This window comes from Semicossyphus pulcher, unplaced genomic scaffold (assembly GCF_022749685.1).
Source record: "Semicossyphus pulcher isolate SPU_LCO1_2020_fin unplaced genomic scaffold, fSemPul1.0.p SCAF_5, whole genome shotgun sequence".
Classification (NCBI taxonomy): Eukaryota; Metazoa; Chordata; class Actinopteri; order Labriformes; family Labridae; genus Semicossyphus; species Semicossyphus pulcher.
The window spans coordinates 1663786-1684970 of NW_027211726.1; the positions used below are offsets into that span (position 1 = coordinate 1663786).

General features: G+C 44.0%; 1 protein-coding gene across 2 annotated transcripts; it reads left to right on the forward strand.

Annotated features, from left to right (window-relative positions):
- The first annotated feature begins 12307 nt into the window (after positions 1-12307).
- Positions 12308-20637, forward strand: LOC138608611 (E3 ubiquitin-protein ligase RING2-A-like). 2 transcript variants are annotated; one of them, XM_069681196.1, is made up of 8 exons: positions 12308-12330; positions 12516-12567; positions 14109-14210; positions 14680-14840; positions 14936-15160; positions 15399-15716; positions 15845-16082; positions 17098-20637. In XM_069681196.1, the coding sequence occupies exons 3-8, from the start codon at positions 14133-14135 to the stop codon at positions 17272-17274; spliced, it is 1197 nt and encodes a 398-aa protein (XP_069537297.1). In that variant the 5' UTR covers positions 12308-12330; positions 12516-12567; positions 14109-14132; the 3' UTR covers positions 17275-20637. The 2 variants fall into 2 exon arrangements, with proteins under 2 accessions (XP_069537297.1, XP_069537296.1); XM_069681195.1 differs by having other exon boundaries at positions 12319-12567; positions 14036-14210.
- The last annotated feature ends 548 nt before the right edge of the window (positions 20638-21185 follow it).

Here is a 21185-nt window from a genome sequence, read left to right on the forward strand (position 1 = left end):
GAGGTGGTGGCCTGAATAAAACTCTGTTTTATTAAGAAGAAGAAGACATACTTTATTAATCCCCGAGGACAAATTACATTTTTTTAACTCTGTTAGTACAAACATGCTACATGTCAAAAAAAACCAGAATACACACATGCAAAAAGAGGACCCTATGGACATGCACTAATGGAGAGATGTCAGAGTGAGGGGGCTGCACAGGGACATGCACCCTGAGCAGTTAGGGGATTCCGTGCCTTGCTCAAGGACACCTCGACAGTGCCAGGAAAGGACTGGCACCTCTCCAGCTACCTGTCCCAGTGCCATACCTGGTCCCTACAGGCACTTGAACCGGCCACCCCCCAAACCGAGTCCATACAGACTAAGCTATCATCTACTAATCTGTGAAGTAGATTGTCATCAATTTGTTTGTCACGTAATTTAGCTAATAGAGCTAAAATCATGGTGGTCAGCTAAAGGGGTGCCCCAAGGATCCATTTTGGAACCACTGCTTTTTACATTATAAATAACACTCACCGGCCACTTCATTAGGTACACTTGAAAAATCTAATGCAGTTCAATACAACAGCACTGCTGTGGCTTGTGCTTTTATGAAGTTTATTTTATGTGGACTTTTGTTTTGTTCAGAGACGGAAGTGTGTAAATTCAATGATGTTTATTACTGAGGCCATAGTGTGATGAAGAGGCTGGTGAGTGTATATTATCTCTAAAATTCATCTATATGCTGATGATACAATGGCAAGGGCCCCTCCAGTGTTTTAACCATATTGTAGATGATACTTTATTCTTTCTTTCTTTAATTTCTTTTATATATTCAGACATCTTTAAGCCTACAAGCTTTTGCTGCTGTTAAACTGCTAATGCATCCCATACATGATATCTTAAGACAGAACAGTAGCCTCATGGATGTACACCAATCTGCGATACATTATGAAGACATGGAATTTGTCCAACAGTACGCAGACGTATCAGGCTAGATCATTATCTGTCTTTCAGGTTAAACATTTACATTTTTTGGTTTTATTTGTAGGAAAAAGTCCTGCCTGACGTGGCTTCATAGAGAACACTGTGCAGGGGACACTTTTGCCATTCTTGGACTATGAAGACAAACTCAGTGCTCATGCCATTTGGCTGCGTTTTGCCTCAGGTGACAGGAAGCAACATATTATTTTGGAGACATAATTGGTAAACTGGCTTTGTACTTGAGTACTTGATTACTCCTGTCAACAATCATCTGCAGGCATCTGACCAGATCTCAAATCTGGGTCACAAGAACAATACGTTATTGGCCTAAATTGGAGAAAGATAGGCGCCTGAATTGCTGCACTCATTATGTGGCGAAAATGTCATACTAAAGCATAGCTGTCATCTCTGTCCTCACGTGGCATTTTTAAACAGGTGGTTGAACTGCTGAAGTAACCTAGTTGCTGTTTTTAAGTGTGCACATACAGGTAGGGTGAGCCAACGTGACCGAGTGGGGCCCAAATGGGTGTCACCTGGGGTAATCCAGATGTGGGACGCTGACAGTTCCAGGCTCCTGATGGGTTAGCCCAGACTGGTTAATGAAGAACACTGATGGGCTCATTCAGTATCAGTGTTTGTAGTATAAATGGTGTGTATGAATAATCCTCTACATAGTCCTGCATGGGCCCAAAACCCATCCACTTAAAAACCCACTGTGAGCCACTGCCAATATCGGTCCACCTAACAGTTAAGCCCATGTGGGCTCCACTTGGATGTGTTTGCTGGGTGGTATGTATTTATGTTTATGAATGTATATATAATGGTTTGATCTGTGCTTATATTTTTTACACACACATACATGCAGGCCAACCAGGGCCTAAGTGAGCACCTAATTTTACCACAAATGTTACACTGGAGTTAGTAAATAGCCCGCTGCGTCTCATGAAAACATTAAAGATGCCAAAAGATCTCCAAATTGTCTCACGTGGGTTCCAGTTTATGGTACAAACAGTAAATGAGCTAAAGTTAGTTAGCTAGCTGAATAAGCATGGAGGAGAAAGGTGGATCTAGTTCGTTCTGACATAGATGCTCGGTGGTCCTCTGAAAGCTCTCTCATGGACTCGTCCTCCTCTTGTAGTCAGGCAGCGCACTTTAACCTGTCTGTGGAGGGGCTGTGGCTAATGTGCATGTTCTTTAAAATGTAGCTTAATGTTCAGCTTTCTGTAAAGTTATCAAACTGAATGTGAAAGGTTTTGAGCTGCCCCGGTTTCTAGGCGAGGAAAGTCATGCCTCACTTCATGTAAGGCGTGGTGCTGCAATGAGCAACAATGGATAATATGTCATTATAATCAATTATGTAACAACATCCGGTCCCAATGAACGTGGAGGAACACTTGGATCCAGTTCAAAAAAGTGGTTTGACATTTATAAAACCTGCCAGAGCAGGAGTGGCTCTGCACAGGTTGACAGTGTGTACTGAAATGTTCGTTTACAAGCACTGACAAACAAACAAACAAACTGCTGATTGGTGCTTTGCAGATCTTAGCAGCATCCTCTAACGTATTTGTTTAAATTACTAGTTTTATACAAAGTATAGTTTTTAAATCAAAATACAAACAACTTTTAAAGAAACGTTTAGCTCTGAGGATATCGGGCATTTGGGAGGCTTTTAGGAGTTCATCTTTTTTTAAATGAAATCACTTGATTCGTAAAGATCACGCTACATTTTGTCTGAATATTCAAGTTGCAAGATTTTGCTGGATTTTCTGGATCTTTTTCTTCCTGAATCGCTGGCTCTGTGTTGAGCTTATCATCAGGCCTGGTGTCGTCTCCTGCATCCTTTAGTCTTTGTGGGCTCGTCACCTATCTAGCTCAATGTTGCCTAGAAACAGAAATGTATCCTGTCAATGATCTGAATTGAAACAGTACTTTCGTATGATCTCTTATCTGATAACAATCTGTGGAATCTCAAATGCCATGCCAGGAGAGCAGCCACACCCTTCTCCCAGTGCACAAAATTTGCATACATATAACGATGAGTTTCACCTGAGATATGCTGCTGTGTTTGCTTGACAGTCTGGTCTGTGCAAGACTTCTCATTGTTGTTGGTCTTTGATCTTTTGAACCCAGTTTTACTTTGTGATACTGTGGCACGGAAAGCAGAAACGTAGCAACCGAGTATGTGACCGCATTATTTTAGACGTCTCTTTTCAAGAGTAGAGCCACGGATTGTTCGTTACTTTCAGCCCCCAATGGGGGATCAATAAAGTCGATCTTATCTTATTAGTCCAACAAATATGGAGTGTAATTTATAGATACGATGGTAATCTTAACCAATTAGGAGATCTTACCTTGAAACTTAACCAAACTGATCGTTTCCTGTTGACCACAAATTTAGAAAACAAATCTTTAGACAGACGCTGAAGTGTACCTTAAAGCAAAAGCTACATGGTACCTTGACTAAGACGCTAAAAAGTACCTCAAAAAGACCCAAAGGGGTACCTTTGAAAAGCACTAAATGGAGCATAAAAAATACACTAAAGCTGCGTTAAAACAGACGATAAAGGCTACCTTAAATGCCGTGCTAAAGTGTACCTAAAACAGATGTTAAAGGGTATGTACAAGTGATGATACAATGTGCGTCATTATGAGATGCTAAAGGAGGGTCATAACAGAGTATGGGAGCTGGAGATGAGTACAAGGCGGACCACACACCCTGCAGTCCATCCTTTCTTAATTAAAGTTATAATGGTCACTTTTTGTTGTTCTGTTGTGTTACCGAGGTGTGGATGTTATGGTCATTTTAATGGGTGTGCTTTGCATTGTTGTTGAACTTCATTGTGTTACAAAGAATAGGTTTGCACGAATCATTTTACAAATATTTTAAAAAGCCCATTGTGAAGCCTGCATAAAGAAACAACGAGCACAACCTACACGAAGTAAACAATGCATTACTTAATTACTGGTGGCAATGTCAAAAAGTGCATGATATGTGACTAAACAAGTTTCAAGCTCTGTCAAGCACACAGCAGCCAATTAGTTTCAAATTAAAGAGGAGGAACACACCTTACTGGGTGGAGAGATTTTACTATTTGACGTAAATCCAAATATATAAATGAAGGAGGTTCAGGAGGCCAAGAGACAGAAAGCAAGGAGCAAAGACAAACTCAAGAAGGAGAGATTTCCTTCAAGGACAAGCAAACAGACAGACCGCAGACACACTTCACTTCATCGTCAAGTAAGTACTTCATTATGGATTTAAGACCAATTTGATTACTGCAACTTTCATGTGTTTGTCTTTTTTATTCAGCAATAATATCCAATTTTAAGACTGCATTTAGTTTTCATTTTCAACACGTTATTATAATCTAGTCTGGGTTTAAATGGCTTCATGAAAACTACAATGAAACTAAATCTGATTTTCTTTTATAAAAAAGGGAAGCAGGTATTTTATACCAGAGACACGTGCAGAATCTCTGAAAGACATTGTTTTGTGTTTTTGTTGGTGATTTTTTGTTGTGTAGTTCGTCTCAACATTTTTATCAGTAATCTGTCTTTTGGTGAAAGATCACGTATCTTAATTGCTTATTGTGTTTTGTGTGAGAGAGTAGTTTGTAACCATGGCTGTCAATTGAGCTACATGGGGATAAAAACAACACACCTGTTGCTGCTAGCTTTTATTAATGTGTAGATTTGCTGCAATTCTTTGTTTCATATTCTTAAAAATTGACTGGTTGGCCATCACTTTGTTTCTGAGCATCTTTCTAATTTGGGCCATTGAACAGATTTTTTGCATTTTACATGATCTTCTTATGCAGTTTCATTTACTCACCCTCACAGGCCCTAAAGAATCCTTAAATACTTTCTTAAAGTTAAATAGACCACAGCTTTTTGGATTTCACTGCTTTTTTAAATGTTCTGGCCACAGCTTTGTATACAGAGTACAACTGGTATGCAATGGGCCAATTTGATACTTTAGGGAAAAGAGGGGAAGACAGAACAGGTTCTTATTATCAAATGAACCACTTGGGACACTTACAGGGGCCGCACAAGAAAACCCTAAGAAAATCGTATGCCTTCAAAAAAGGAAGCATGTTGAATTTAAATATTAACAATCCTCCTTCAACTATTTTTTACAGGAGACGATCAGAAATCTTTTTGGAGTCGGTGGAGGAGAACAGAAACCAGTCACAATGATCATCAAGACTTTTATCGTCATTCTTTTTCTTGCTGGTTAGTAAAAAGAAAAATTGTATTTATAAAATTGGCACAACTGACTGCGACATATATGACTGAATTCTGACCAAACTCTTAAATGCAAACAGCATCAAACAGCCAGCCTGCTGAGGGAAGCCTGCGAGCCAAGTGTCCTGGAAACACAACTCCTATGGCCCCAACAACAACCACAGCTGCCCCAACATCCGCAGCTGCTTCAAAAACAACCACAGTGGCTTCAACAACCACAGATGCCCCAACAACCACCAATGCCCTAACAACCACAGCTGCCCCAACAACATCCACAGTGGCCCCAACAACCACAATGGCTTCAACAACCACAGCTGCTGAAACGACCACAGATACCCCAACAACCACAGATGCCCCGACAACAACCACAGATACCCCAACAACCGCATCTGCTTCAAAAACAAACACAGATACCCCAACAACCCCAGCTGCCCCAACAACCACAGCTGCTCCAACAACAGCTGAAACCACCAGAGGTGCCCCAACAACCGCAGCTGCCAAAACCACCACAGATGCCCCGACAACATCCACAGATACCCCAACAACCACAGATGCCCCAATAACGACTACTGTGGCCCCAACAACAACCACATCTGCCCAAACAACGACTCCTGTGGCCCCAACAACCACAGCTGTCCCAACAACAACCACAGCTGCTGAAACGACCACAGATGCCCCAACAACAACAGATGCCCCGACAACAACCACAGATACCCCAACATCCACAGCTGCCCCAACAACAACCACACTGGATCCCATTTCAAACACTGGGGCCCCAATAACAACTACTGAGGCTCAAGTTTCAACTACTGCTGCCCTAACTACCCCAATGGTTCCACTAATGACCACAGCTGCTGCAACCACAACAACAGCGACCAAAACAACAATCACAGTGGCTGCAACAACAACTGCAGTCCCTGCAACATCATCATCAACAACAATAGTAGGTCCAACCATTGCTGCAACAGTCGTCACAATGGTCCCTAGAACCACCTTAACTGCTAAAACAACAACTGCAACTACATCACCTGCAGAAACTTCAGCAAGAGCAACAGCAGCAGCAACAGCTGCAGCAGCAGCAATAGCAGCATCATCAGCAGCAACAGCAGCAACAGTGGCAGCAGCCACTACTGGACCCACTGCTGTAGCAGCAGGAGCTGCTGCAAAAGCTGCCTCAGAAGCTGCAAAACAAGCAGCATTAGCTTCAGCAGCAGTAATAAATGGATCGATCTCCCCAAATGAAGCAGCAGAACTTGCCCAAAAAGCAGCAGACGCAGCAGAAGCAGCGTCAAGCGCAGCAAAAAAAGCAGCTAGAACCACACCACCATCAACAGCAGATGTAGCAGAAAAAGTTGCAGAGTTATTATCAAATGCAGGACTTGCAGCAAACAAAACGGCAAAGGTAGCAGCAAAGGCTGCAGGTGCAAAAACAGCAGAAGCTGCAGAGGAAGCTGCATTAGAAGCAGCAGAGGCAGCAAAAGATGCAGTAAAAGTTCTGGAAGCCATTCAAGCTGCATTAGCAGCAGCTAAAGAGCCAACAAACACAACAGTGCAAGAATCTATCAAGGCCGCAGAAACAGTCACAGAATTGGCAGCAGAAGCAGCAACTAAAGCTATTGCAGCAGCAGTAGCTGCAGTTGCACCAGTTGTAGAAAATTCAACACCAACAGCTGAAAAAGGTGCTGGAAATGCAACACAAGCAGCTGACACAGCGCAAGAAGCAACAAAAGCAGCAAATAAAGCTGCAGATGCAGGAAAAGTAGCAACAGCAGCTGCAGTAGCGGCCATTTCTGCAGGAACAACTCAAAAACCTACAGCTGCAGCAACAACCCCAATTACAATAATGGAAGCTACAGTAAAAACTTCATCTACAACTGGAGCAATAACAGCAAATGCATCAGCACCACATCAGGCAGCTGCTGCAACAACTGCAGTCTCTGCAACATCATCATCAACAACAATAGTAGGTCCAACCATTGCTGCAACAGTCGTCACAGTGGTCCCCAGAACCACCTTAACTGCTAAAACAACAACTGCAACTACATCACCTGCAGAAACTTCAGCAAGAGCAACAGCAGCAGCAACAGCTGCAGCAGCAGCAATAGCAGCATCATCAGCAGCAACAGCAGCAACAGTGGCAGCAGCCACTACTGGACCCACTGCTGTAGCAGCAGGAGCTGCTGCAAAAGCTGCCTCAGAAGCTGCAAAACAAGCAGCATTAGCTTCAGCAGCAGTAATAAATGGATCGATCTCCCCAAATGAAGCAGCAGAACTTGCCCAAAAAGCAGCAGACGCAGCAGAAGCAGCGTCACGCGCAGCAAAAAAAGCAGCTAGAACCACACCACCATCAACAGCAGATGTAGCAGAAAAAGTTGCAGAGTTATTATCAAATGCAGGACTTGCAGCAAACAAAACGGCAAAGGTAGCAGCAAAGGCTGCAGGTGCAAAAACAGCAGAAGCTGCAGAGGAAGCTGCATTAGAAGCAGCAGAGGCAGCAAAAGATGCAGTAAAAGTTCTGGAAGCCATTCAAGCTGCATTAGCAGCAGCTAAAGAGCCAACAAACACAACAGTGCAAGAATCTATCAAGGCCGCAGAAACAGTCACAGAATTGGCAGCAGAAGCAGCAACTAAAGCTATTGCAGCAGCAGTAGCTGCAGTTGCACCAGTTGTAGAAAATTCAACACCAACAGCTGAAAAAGGTGCTGGAAATGCAACACAAGCAGCTGACACAGCGCAAGAAGCAACAAAAGCAGCAAATAAAGCTGCAGATGCAGGAAAAGTAGCAACAGCAGCTGCAGTAGCGGCCATTTCTGCAGGAACAACTCAAAAACCTACAGCTGCAGCAACAACCCCAATTACAATAATGGAAGCTACAGTAAAAACTTCATCTACAACTGGAGCAATAACAGCAAATGCATCAGCACCACTTCAGGCAGCTGCAGCAGCTGCAGCAACAACAGCAGCAGCAACTGCAGTAACAGCCGCAGCAGCAGCAATTACAACAGCTATTAAAGGTGAAACATTGGCTACTGCAAAAAATGTTTCAATAGCTGCACAAGCAGCAGCTGATGCTGCAGCAGAATTAACAGAGGGGACAATATCACCAGCAGAGGCAGCAGAATTAGCGTCAGATGCAGCAGATGCTGCTACAGCAGCAGCAATAGAAGCAGTGACAGCAGCCCCAACAGCAATCCCAGCAGCAAAAGAAGAATTTATGAAGCAAACACTTGCAGCATTAATAAAAGCAGCAACAGCAGCAAATGTTGCAGCAACTGCAGCACAATTAGCAGCACATACTGAAGCATCAGAAACAACACCAGAAACTGCAGCAGCTGCCACAAGAGCTGCAACAAAAGAGGTAGCAGAAGCAGCAGAAGCATTAAAAGCAGCACTTGAAGCAGCACCCACAGGACCAGAAGAAGCAGCTATATTAAAATCAGCTATAGCTGCCGCTGAGACTGCAGCAGCACTGGCAGCAGAAACTGCAGATCAGGCCGCATCAGTAGCAGAAACAGCAGCGACTGGACAAATGGCACCTGAAAAGCAAGCTCTGTCCACAGAGAAAGCAAAACGGGCAGCAAAAGCCGCAGCTATGGCCTCAAAAGCTGCAGCTGTAGCAGCAGGAGATGCAGTACCAGATGTAATGACAACAACAATACAGCCAACAACAAAGACAGAAACAGTATCAACCCCCGTAACATTGGCTCCAACAACAGCAGCCACACTGACAGCAGCATCAGCTTCTGCAGCAGCAGCAGCAGCTTCAACAGCAGCAGCAGTAGCAGCAGCAACTTCAACAGCTGCTGGAGCAACAACATCTCCACATGCAGAAAAAGCAATAATGGCTGCAAAAGAAGCAGCCACAGCTTCAAAGTTGGTGGCAGCAGGATTAAAACCAGCAACATTTGCAGCAGAAGCTGCAACAAAAGCTGCTACAGCCGCCAAAGCAGCTGCAGAGGCAGCAGTTCAAGAAGCAAACACAGCACCAGCGTCTAAAGCAGCAGCAGTTTCAGGACTACCAAATGCAGCATTAATGGCAGCGGAGGCCGCTGAAGATGCAGCAACAGCAGCAAAAATGGCAGCCTTACGTAAACCAACAGCAATTAAAGAAGCTACAGAAGCTGCAAAAACAGTGGCTGAAAAATCAATAGATGCAGCAGAAATATTAAAAACTAAAATATCTTCTGCCAGTGGGCCGACAGCAGCGTCAAGACGTTTATCAATGTCAGCAGCAAAGGCAGTGGCAGAAATGGCAGAAGCAACAGCACTAACTGCAATGACAGCAACTGGAACTGCCGCAACAAAGGAACTGGCAGCACTGATGGCTGCAGCTGCAAAGGGAGCAGCAAAAGCAGCAGAGGCAGCAGCAACATCTGCTGAAAATGCACTCCCAATTGAAGGCATCGATTTATTCCCAGTGTTGCCAACTAATGTAGCAGCAACAACAGCACAACCAGCCACAGAAGAACAAACTGCACTAGTGACAACATCAACAGCAGCAGCAGCAGCCGCAACAGCAGTAGCAGTCTCAACAGCAGCAGCTGCTGGAGGACCACTCTCCAAAGATATAGAAACTGCAGTAGAAGATGCACAAGTAGCAGCTAAAGCAGCCGCATTGCTAGCCGCAGGAGAATCATCCCTAGCTTTAGCAGCAAAAGCTGCCAGAGATGCAGCAGATTCAGCAGAAGTAGTTGCACTACAAGCAGTACAAGCGGCAGTAACAGCACCAGCATCAACAGCAGATGTAGCTAAACAAATAGCAGATGCTTCTTTAAAAGCAGCAAAGGCTGCAAGAAAAGCAGCAACAGCGGCTACAAAGGTAGTTTTAGAAAAAGCAACACCAGAAGCAATTAAAGAAACTGCCGAAGCTGCGAGAACAGTTGCAAAAGAAGCACAAGGAGCAAGAGAAGCATTGTTAGGAGTGACAGCAGAAAAAGCCAGAGAAATGACAGAAGAAACACGTGCAGCAGTTGCCACAGCAGTAACTGTGGCAGATATGACAGACGCAACAGCAATAACAGCAGAAACATCAGCACATGCTGCAGCAGCAAATGGCACAGATGTAATGAAATCAACAGCAAAAGCAGCAGCAAGAGCTGCGGAAGCAGCAGCAGGAGCAGCAGGAGCTTTATTGGCAAAAGGATCACAAAACACGGCCGCAACAGAAAGACCAACTACCGCAAAAGCAACAACGGCAAAAACACCTGCACCAAATGGTAATGCAACAGCAGCAACTGACTCAGGAAAACCGGTAGCAACAACAATGGGAGCAGCAGCGGGAGCAGCCAAAGCACAGGAAACAGCAGTGGTTGGGATGACATCAGCAGCAGGAGCAGCTGCAGCAGTAGCAGCAAGAGCTGCGTACGCTGCTGGACCAACAGCACACCAAGCAGCAAAAGAGGCATCAGAAGCTTCCAGATATGCAGCAACAGCTGCTTCTTTAGTAAGTGCAGGGGCAGCACCAAAGGAATTTGCCGCAGATGCAGCAAGAAAAGCAGCAGAGGCAGCACAAAAAGCATCACAAGCAGCAATGCAAGCTGCATTATCAACAAAACCAGACTCAGCAGCAGCACGAGCAGGAAGAATAGCGGCATCAGCATTACAATCAGCAAATGCAGCAAAAACAGCAGCAGCAGCAGCAACAACAATGGCAGCACATGCGCATGCCGGGCCAGAAACAATGTTAGAGGCTGCAGAAGCTGCCGAAACAGTGGTTAAAGAAGCAACAGAAGCAGTGCAAACCTTAAAGGAAGTGTTACCAGACGCCATAGCAGAAGAGGTACTCAATGTGGCAAAGATGGCACAAGTAACAGCACTGGCAGTGGAGGCAGCAACAGAAACAGCAACAGAGGCAATGTCAGTAACTACAGCAGAAGCAGCAGCAAAACTTGCAGCAACTATGGCAACAGCAGCAGAGGCAGCATTAACTGCTGCTTCAGCAGCAGCATCAACTGCAGAAGCTGCACTGTCAGGGGATGCAGGAGCAACAACAGCACCTCCAACAGCTGGAAATGGAACAGGAGCTGGAGGAGCGGGGGAAGCTGCAGACGCTGGAGCAGGAGCTGGAACTGGAGCAGGATCTGGGTCCTCAACCGGGTCAGGAACAAGCACAGCAACAGGCAATGCAGTCAACTACAGAATCAGCCTCCTCTCTGTCACAGTGGCTGTCATCGCTGCTGTGCTTCTGTAAAGAGCAAGAAAAGACATTTCTATCTGTGTGTCATGAATGATGGACTCATAGGTTAAACATAGAAAGATATATTTATTATTTTACTTATCAAACGTATCCTGTGTTTGTTTTCATAATGTAATCTTTCAAAAGTCAAGAAGGTGAATCAAAGAAAGAAAGCAGAGGACGTGTCCGCTAGTCCTTTTTCTCTGATCTGGAGTTTCAATATTTACTTTCACTAATCAGGAACAGCTGCAGACATGGCTTATATTTAGTCTTTTAAATAGGTGTAAATTATTCTATTTATTGTCCTATTTATTGTGTGCATGTGTAAATTGGATTGTGCATTACTTGAATGACAGAAAGCGATTATTGGATTAATCTCAGGTCAAACCATTGTACGTATCCTGTGTGTATGTGTGTGTGCAAAAGATGGCATCATTGAATTCATATGAAATTATTAAAATTGATAATGCTTTGGTTAATTGTCAGAAATAGCATTTTAAGTTCATAATGTTTGTAATTGTAATTAAAACTGCTGCACTTAACTTTATTTAAAAAATGACTAATCAATAAATTAATGATAATTTCATTTTGGCTCGTTCTGTTTAATTCGACCGCTTTATCAGCACGCTCACCTTTAACCTTCACAACGTTAACATTATAATAGTTTCAAAAAATGATAAATACATCAACTGAAACATGTAAAACACGTATAAAGTATAAAGTAGCAGTTGAAATAAACAACATGTAAATAAATAAATAAATAAATAAATAAATAATCACTAAAATCCATCCATCCATCCAGACCTTTTGTTGTAATACACCGACTGCCCGCTTGGGGTCACTACCGTTGAGAGAGGGGCGATGTGTCCGCTGAGCAGCCGGGGACGACGGCAGTTGTTCCGGGGAGGAGAAGAAGAAAGATGTCCAAAGCTAACGTTAGCTAGCAGGTGGGGCTCGGAAGATGTTGCGATCTTCATGTTTTTGCATTTGATTTCCTCTTCGAGCGAGGCACTGCTGCAGCTAAAATCACACTCTCGACAGTGTAACGACTCAGGCAGACAATAACCACAAAAGTGTGTTGTAACACTGATTTATTAAGTTGTTTTTAGGGGCTGTGTGTGTGTTTGTGTAGGGGGAGGGGGGTCGTGTCTCCTCCGGTCAGCTGTCCGTCAGTTAAACCTCAGGTGAGTTTACACGTTGATTTCACGCTATTCTTACTGTCTGCTTTAAAGTCTCCATTGGTGAATATTTAGATCTTACTCTTTACTTGTTAAACCTTTGCACCAAATCAACTTTGTAAACTTATTTATTGATTGAGACGCTGATGGAGAATCACTGTTTGGTCTCTGAAAGAAGTTTGAACAAAGCCTGTCATTGTCTTATTTTAAATCAATATAACAAGGGACTTCCGCCCTCAGCGTCCATATGACATGGCCTCATCTATTTATTAGTTACTCCTGTGTTTGTTTAGTTTTCCTTTTGTTGTTTCTCATAATTTAACTTGGTACATTGCGGTTTCTGTATTATTTTTACATGTTCGTATTTGAATAGGTTTTGCCCTCTAGCCTCTTATAATCATGGCTGTTTTTTTTAAACAAAGGCTTTATTAAAGCTCCTGTGAGGAGTTTTTCACTGGTTATGAAACAGACTGAAACTAATTCTGATTACGTTATATGGCCTACAAAAGCAAACCAGACCATCAGTGACAAGATTGATTATTTCTATGTAGGTATTTTGGAACTGGAACTGGAACTGTTGGCGGGGGGTAGGTGTCAGACGAAGCGATTAACTGCACGCTGCCTTTGTTTACATTTTCCAGAGCAAACATTTAAAGTGAGAGATAAATACGACTGTTAAAGAAAGCAGGATGAGATGTTTTGTTAAAGACCACCACTTAAGCATGAACAGGACAAAACCAGCAAAGAGATGAGAGGTACGGCTTTGTCCACAGGGGGCGCCAAAATCAACACGGACCGCAAGCACCTCACAGGAGCTTTAAAATATTGCTTCACCTTGTTTCTAATGTTACCTAGCAGACTTTACAAGTACTTTGTTTAGAGAATAGTTAGTAGTTATCCTCTGTGACTATTTGCAAATGTGTATTCTGCATTGTGTTTTTCTGTGTGTTTTTATTATGCTGCTGCCTTCTTGGCCAGGACACCCTTGAAAAAGAGATTGTTAATCTCAGTGGGACTTTTCCTGGTTAAATAAAGGTTATAATAATAAAATGTTAGGGCAAGTTAGGCGAATAACTTGAGCATATATGTATAAATGTATTACAATTATTCCATTGTTTAAGTCATCGGATGCAGAATAGTCAAACTAGTTTACAAAATATGTGAAGAGGAATCGTTTTGAATCGAGTCTGCTAAACCAATAACGAGCGATTTGTTCCACTGTAACTTTAATTACTTCAGTCATCTTATGTGCAGAGTAGATCTATGTTCTTTTGTCACACTAGGTTTTTATGTCTTGTAGAGTATTTACAAAGCATTGGACAGTGCTTACTGCTCGTTTTTGTTGACAGTATTGCAGCAACATTCAGATTTACATCTTTCAAAACACAGCACAAATATGTCTTTTCTTTTTTAACAAAGGGGTTTTAGACATTTCCTGAAACAGCTGCTCACTGGAGTTTGTTTTTTTTCCCAGGCAGGAGGAAATAGTGAATTTCTTCGGGACTATTTTCCGTGGCGGATTAAGCCACATTTGTCTTTCTGTTCAGTGACGATTGTGGGATCCAGGAGTCATGGCAGCTCCAGTAAACATCCAGACCCCGAGTAAGACCTGGGAGCTGAGTCTGTATGAGCTTCACAGGAGCCCTCAGGTAAACCTGTGTGTAGTTTAAAGCACTGCTTTTATTAACTTTGCTTTTTTGAAACATTGAATAAAAGCTCAGAAATAGTCAACATTAAAAATGTTAACGATCTGCAAATCCATAGGACTTGTGATTTCTGCTGTGAAAATCTGTGAATAGGGACAAACTGTACTTTCTTTGAAAGCAGAAGCAGCTCTCTTCAACTCCACCAGACTCCATTAAACCGTACTTTACTCTGCAGAACACAAGACTTACTGTTCGGCTGCTGCCCCGATCCATGAGCTGTTTGTGTTACACAAATCTTGTGTTGGATTGGAACTAATCAGTTAAATCACTGAAGTAAAAAAATGACTCAAATCAAGCTTTTATCACTGAGTTCTGGTGTCTTTGGAAAGATGCTGTAGCACCTTTGAGGTGTGAGTTAGACGTATTACGTCTTCACAGTTCTGATATTTAAAGTTTGTGTGCGTTTATTCAGGAGGCGATCATGGATGGGACGGAGGTGGCCGTGTCTCCTCGCTCTCTGCACAGCGAGCTCATGTGTCCCATCTGTCTGGACATGCTGAAGAACACCATGACGACCAAAGAGTGTCTGCACCGCTTCTGCTCCGACTGCATCGTCACCGCGCTGCGATCAGGGTGAGATCACACAGCGTGCTAGATTTATTATAACCTAAGAGCATGAATGAACATGGTCTGACTGGAATGCACATCACATACCTGCCCCTCCCCAGGAACAAAGAGTGCCCCACCTGCAGGAAGAAGCTGGTCTCCAGGCGTTCGCTGCGCCGGGATTCAAACTTCGACGCGCTGATCTCGAAGATCTACCCCAGCCGGGACGAGTACGAGGCCCACCAGCGCCGCGTCCTGGAGCGACTCAACAGGCTCCACAACAAGGAGGCGCTGAGCTCCAGCATCGAGGAGGGGCTCCGCCAGCAGGCCCGCTACAGGTCGGAGAGGTGGGGCGACGACTGGGGGTCAGATTAATGTGAACTCATGATTGCAGCAGCCAACGAAACCTTATTATGTTTTTAAAATGGGGCTGGGGGATATGATGGCGTTACCATGACAATCCCAGTTTATATTAAACATTGTAATGCATGACATATCGGCACATATGGTGACGTCAGTGAGAAGTAAGAAATCTGAGGGGCAGTTTTTCTAACTCTGGGTCACATGATCACCACCGCCCTGCAGGAACCACCGGGCCAAGAAGCCTCAGGAGAGCGACAACACCACCTTCAGCGGCGGGGAAGACAACGGTGATTCCCGCTCACATCTGTCCCATGACTCCGCCCCCTCCCACACCCCCCTCCCCCGCGGTCAGACCCCCTCAGAGGCTGGGCCGAGCCGCAAACGGCCGCGAGCGTCAGACGACGGCTCGGGGCCCGAGGCGGACAGCGGCTGCCACACCCCTCCGCTGAGACGCCACAAAGAGGGGCCGGCCTCGGAGATCGAGCTGGTGTTCAGGCCACACCCACAGCTGGTCCTCGCCCAGGACTACAACCAGACCAGGTCAGACCGGACCAGAGGGCCCGTTTGCTTCTGTAGTAGACGCTACAACTAGCCAAAAAAGTAATGCATGACTGGATGTAAAATTCAGGAGTCTTGTCTTACCTCTATCTCATTAATGTCCTTTGCAGATATGTGAAGACTTCAGCCAACGCCACCGTGGACCATCTGTCTAAATACCTCGCTCTGCGCATCGCTCTGGAGGACAGACAGACCAACGGAGAGACAGAGGACAGAGGAAGAGAAGAGGGAGGAAGAGGAGGAGGAGAAGCAGGGGGAACAGCAGGAAGTGGAGAGGGCTCGAGTCTGAACAACATCAGTGAGAAGCAGTACACCATCTACATCCTGACGAGAGGAGGACAGTTCTCTGTGAGTGCAAAGAAAGCCTTTAAACACTTCCCTCTCACAACATGTCGTCGGCTCTTTCCGTTTTCTGAAGCAATTTTAAAGAACTTTTTCTGCTTTTTCTTAAGTGTCATATTTAACATTCAAATACAAAGAGAGACCTTTTTCCCCCAGCAGCATGTTCTGTCTGTAATGCAGGTTTGTTTCCTCTCAGTCTCCGTCATGAGGTCGTAGGGTAACTATCGTGTGATGTAACCCCTGGGGCAAACGGGGAGCATAGAAACGTGTGTTTGTTCAGCAGAGGGTCGCTCAGTCTCTCTCCTCGATGAAGTCTGCTTCTTGTGTGCAGAGAGGCTGAATCTGCTCCGAGCTCCATGCCATGCACGCCTGTGTGAGCAGCAGAGCCAACAGGGCAGAGACAGGTGGATCAGAGGGAGGGGGCCGTGAACACCAGCCTGCTATTTAGGGGGTCGCGGCTCAAACAGGTTCCTATCAACACGATTTTACTAGTTTTTGTTTCTCGCAAGTTTCTGACTTTATAATCTATAAATTTGACTTTTTTCTGGCATATTTACGACTTTAATATTTTTGCCCCTCCAGTACAGCTCCAATATAAATGATTATCATTCTGTAAGTTTGTTGTTACTTTGCAGCGTTTCGGCTTAAATCAAAACGCCAACTTTCCCCCTCGATTAGAAACTTTTATTTCTGTTTCCTCTTTCTGCTCAGGTTTTAGAGAAAGTGATCGATCACAGCAGGTTGATGGAAACAAACCTGATGTCTAAAGTCTGTTTGCTACGTAAGAATTGGATCCTATTTAAACTGTTCAGTGTTACGTTTAGATCATCCAGTGATTCTGGAAAGACGTCGAAACATGAGAAGGATCAGCGCGTATAGATGAATAGATTAAAGACATTTCCCTCCTGGGGATCAATAAAGGATGATCTAATCTTATCTTTAACATTTTACACGCTGTTGTTTGACTCCTCCCTCCTCCCTCCTTTCTCTCCTCGCTCCTCCCTCCTTTCTCTCCTCCCAGACGCTGAACGGCTCTCTGACTCTGGAGCTGGTCAATGAGAAATACTGGAAGGTGAGGAAGCCTCTGGAGCTTTACTACGCTCCCACCAAGGACCAACAGCAGCCACAGCAACCACAGCAGAAGTCTCCTCCTCCTCCCCCTCCTCCTCCTCCTGCTCCCCCACAGAGGGAGGGGTGAGGCAGAGCAACCTCCTCTCAGTTTGCTACACGTGTTCTCCTGAGGGCGACATTTCAGTCCCAATGTTTCGCAGATTATCATCCATGTGTCTTCATTTACAGGTTTTCCTGCGTCTTATTAGATTTTAAGTGTAACTGGTTTTCTTTTCAACGTGTGAAACTGACCTGAGAAGCAGGATTCATCAAGGAGAACAGAAAGAAGAGCCGCGGTGAGGAGAGAGAAAGGAAGCAGCTGGTTGTTTTTGTTTGATGTCCTGGAGGCTGCTCTGCTCCACCAGCAGAACTTTCCTGTGGCAGATAGAAACGATGTAAAGCTTCTGTTTGAATATTTTATTACTTAAAAATGCTTAAAAACTGCAAAAGTTTGGTAAGAGAACGCGTGAGGTCTGCAGCTCGGATCTGAACATGTTTTATTTATTTCTCTGAATACAAACAGCCATAGAACGGAGGACGACTTTTGTCTGCCAATACTAAAACCGATCATTACCTCAGTGCACTCCCCGGACTCCGAGACCTGTTTAGACCATTTAATGCCAACTACACAGCATTACAGGTAAAACTATAAAGAACATAACTGAGAGTCGGTTGGAGGATAGATCAGATTAAATCACAACACAAACATGATTAGGAAACTTTAAGGGCCGTGTGTTTAAATGTAACCCTTAACATCCATTTAATTTTCTTCCACTTACCCGGCGTCACGGTGGTGCAGTGGTTAGCGCTGTCGCCTCACAGCTAGAAGGTTCCTGGTTTGAATCCTTGTTCAGACGTAGTGGGCCTTTCTGTGTGGAGTCTGCATGTTCTCCCCGTGCATGCGTGGGTTCCCTCCGGGTACTCCGGCTTCCTCCCACAGTCCAAAGACATGCTCGTTAGGTTCATTGGTGACTCTAAATTGCCCGTAGGTGTGAGCGTCTCTATGCGTCTGCCCTGTGATTGACATGCGACCTGTCCAGGTGTAACCCCGCCTCTCAGCCAATGACAGCTGGGATAGGCTCCAGCCCCCCTGCGACCTTGAACAGGATAGATAATGGATGGATGGATCTGGGGTCAGGTCGCGGTGGCAGCAGGCTAAGCAAGTTAGCTCAGACGTCCCTCTCCCTAGCAACATTTTCCAGCTCCTCCTGGGGGACCCCGAGGCGTCCCCAGGCCAGACGGGATACACAATCCCTCCAGTGAGCTCTGGATCTGCCACGGGGTCTCCTCCCTCCAAAGGGAGGCGTCCCAATCACCTCAGCTGGCTCTGTTCGATGTGAAGGAGTAGCTCCCTCCCTCTGGATGTCCGAGCTCCTTAAGGCTGAGCCCAGACACCCTGCGAAGGAGACTCATTTCTGTCTCGACCCAAAGCTCATGACCAAAACAATAACATTGGTTAACTTAATTAGAAACTGCAGTGGCAAAGTAATTTAACATTTCTGTACTTACTATTTAATATTCTCTACATGCATTGTTTTACCTTCCTCTGAAAGTGTACATGAACTCCAGAGATCTGCAGGACAAATAATCTGAAAGCTCCGTGTCAAATTTACTCAAAAATGTATGCACAATGTTTTAGAGCCCTTTCAATGTGTTTGAGCCACATACAGATTTTTACAGGGGGAAAAATCACATTAGAAATATTGTGTATTTTTGAGCTGGAATGAAAATAAGACTTTCTCTACGTGGAGCTGCAGTCCGAGCTGAGAGGACGTCGCTCTGTAAAGAAAGCATCGTTTTCTGCCTTCAATGTTCTCCCAGCAACATTTGGCGTTCATAAATATCTTGCCGTCGATCAACGAGACTAAAAACTTTATCAGTTTTTCTTGGTACAAATGTTTCACTGACTTTGTAACACTTGTCTCTGATGCTTTCTCGACTTCACGTTTTCTTTCTGCAGCATCAGAGACATTTCTGATCAGCACAATCAATGTCAGCGTTTGAGTGTAACAAAATAGAATATTGATGAAAAATGTTTAAAGTTTCTTGCAGTAATTTGACTTAAATTTGATGTTTGAATTTGTCTATTTATGAAACCTTTGTGTAATTACTTTGAAGATCTTGACTGAAGCTCTTCGCTGCTTTCTTGGTGACAGGATCAGTGTGTGGCGGATTACAAATCAATAACTCTGCGCCGTGTTTACGCTGATTTAGCTTCGATCCTGTCTGATACAGCTAACTTTAATACTGCTTAAAATAAAACACAGCTGCTTTATCAGCTCACAAACCAGGGTTCAATCATTCCTGTTTCTCTAAAGCATCCATCAATTATCCAAACATCTTGTATCATAAAGGGCTGAGGAGAGGCTGGGGCCTATCCCAGCATGCACTGGGGTAAGACAGGGTTACTGTACACTTATGAGGAGCAATATTTTACGCAAGAGGGGGTGTCATCATTCAACACCATTATGTTTAATTAAATGTGTAATTTAAGTGTGCGATAGAATAAGTGCAGCAACTTGTCTTCTGTTTTTTACTGTTGTGTACATTTTATTCTAACTCTCCTCTTCGGTAATGTAGCTGTGAACTCTCACCGTACCTCCTGTTTCTTCTTTAAAGGGGAATCCCTGTGTTTTAAAACCTCCTACACATTTATTAGCATGCTGTTATGCAATTACAGTTCCACTGACAGCTCACATTGTTATTCTAAGTGTGTGACAACATTACAGAAAGGATCCCTACAGAGATAGACCTTTGTGTTACAGAGGAAGATGATTTCCATCGCTCTCTGCAAACACACCAGACTCTATTAGAAAAACTAGCAATTTTACACTGAGAAACACAGGAGCTGCTGGTCTACTGCTGCCTCAATCGTGTAATTTTATTCTGTTTGTGTGTTACACAGATATTGTTTCAGGTTTGATTTAACCATTAAAAACACCAATATCACCCTTACAGACAAACTGATCAAAGCAGCTGTAGACCCTGTGCTCCTCATGGCACAATTACTGTTTTTGTCAATGGAGTCTGGTGGCTTTGAACAGAGTGATCCTCGGGCTGTTTCTGGGAGAAACAAAAGTAGCTTTTCAAAACTTTACAAATTATTTAGACCTCAAAAGTGGTTGAAGGGGCAGTGATTTATAAATACTGGGATTCCCGTTTGACCGCCCGTGTCTTCATGTATAAAAGTGTTAGTTTAGTAAGTTTGCATGAACATTTCCAGCTGTTCTCATCTCTTTAAAAAGCCATAAGCCCCAGTTTAGATTTAACCCGAGTCCTCTGTGCTCCTTTCTGTCTTGATGCACTTTATATTCCCTGCAGCCATAAACATTTCCTGCCTTACCTCAGTTTATATGGAATATTTGTATATAAAAAACTAATGCAAATTTCCTTGATCTTCTGTTGTATAGTTACCCTCTATCCTTGCAGCACAATAAACAAGCAAACAATCTCAGGTGTGATTTCTTTGAAATGGAGGCTCCAATTACTTGACAATGTTGTGGTTAAAAGGGCATCAATAATTTAAATTGATCAGCTCATTTCACGTGTTGTAAGCAGTTTTGCAGACTCAGTTTTGAATTGGCAATATTTGAGATTATTCGGTAAGGGAAATGATTTTAGCATGAAGTTAGGAGACGCGGGATTTTTGTGCAGTCAGGTGCCAGTCTGATGGAACAAACCTTTAAAGAGTCGATAAAGAAAAGAGATTCTGACTTTATCTGCAGAAACTATTTAAGTCAGGACTAAAATACATGTTCCCAAGAGGCGCTAATCTTCCTTATAGTCACGCCAGCCTCGACACCACTCACATGTATGCATGTTGAAAGTTATTGGCCGCTGTTTTTCTCTCATCCACCCTGAATCAGGTCTGAAAGCTTCTTTAATCCAAGTGATTGAGGACAAAATACCGTCTCATAAATACCTGCTGGGGTTGAAACAAGAGGCCGATGTGAGGCTGTTGGGTGACTGACACAAACCTGCATAAATCCCCCAGCAGTG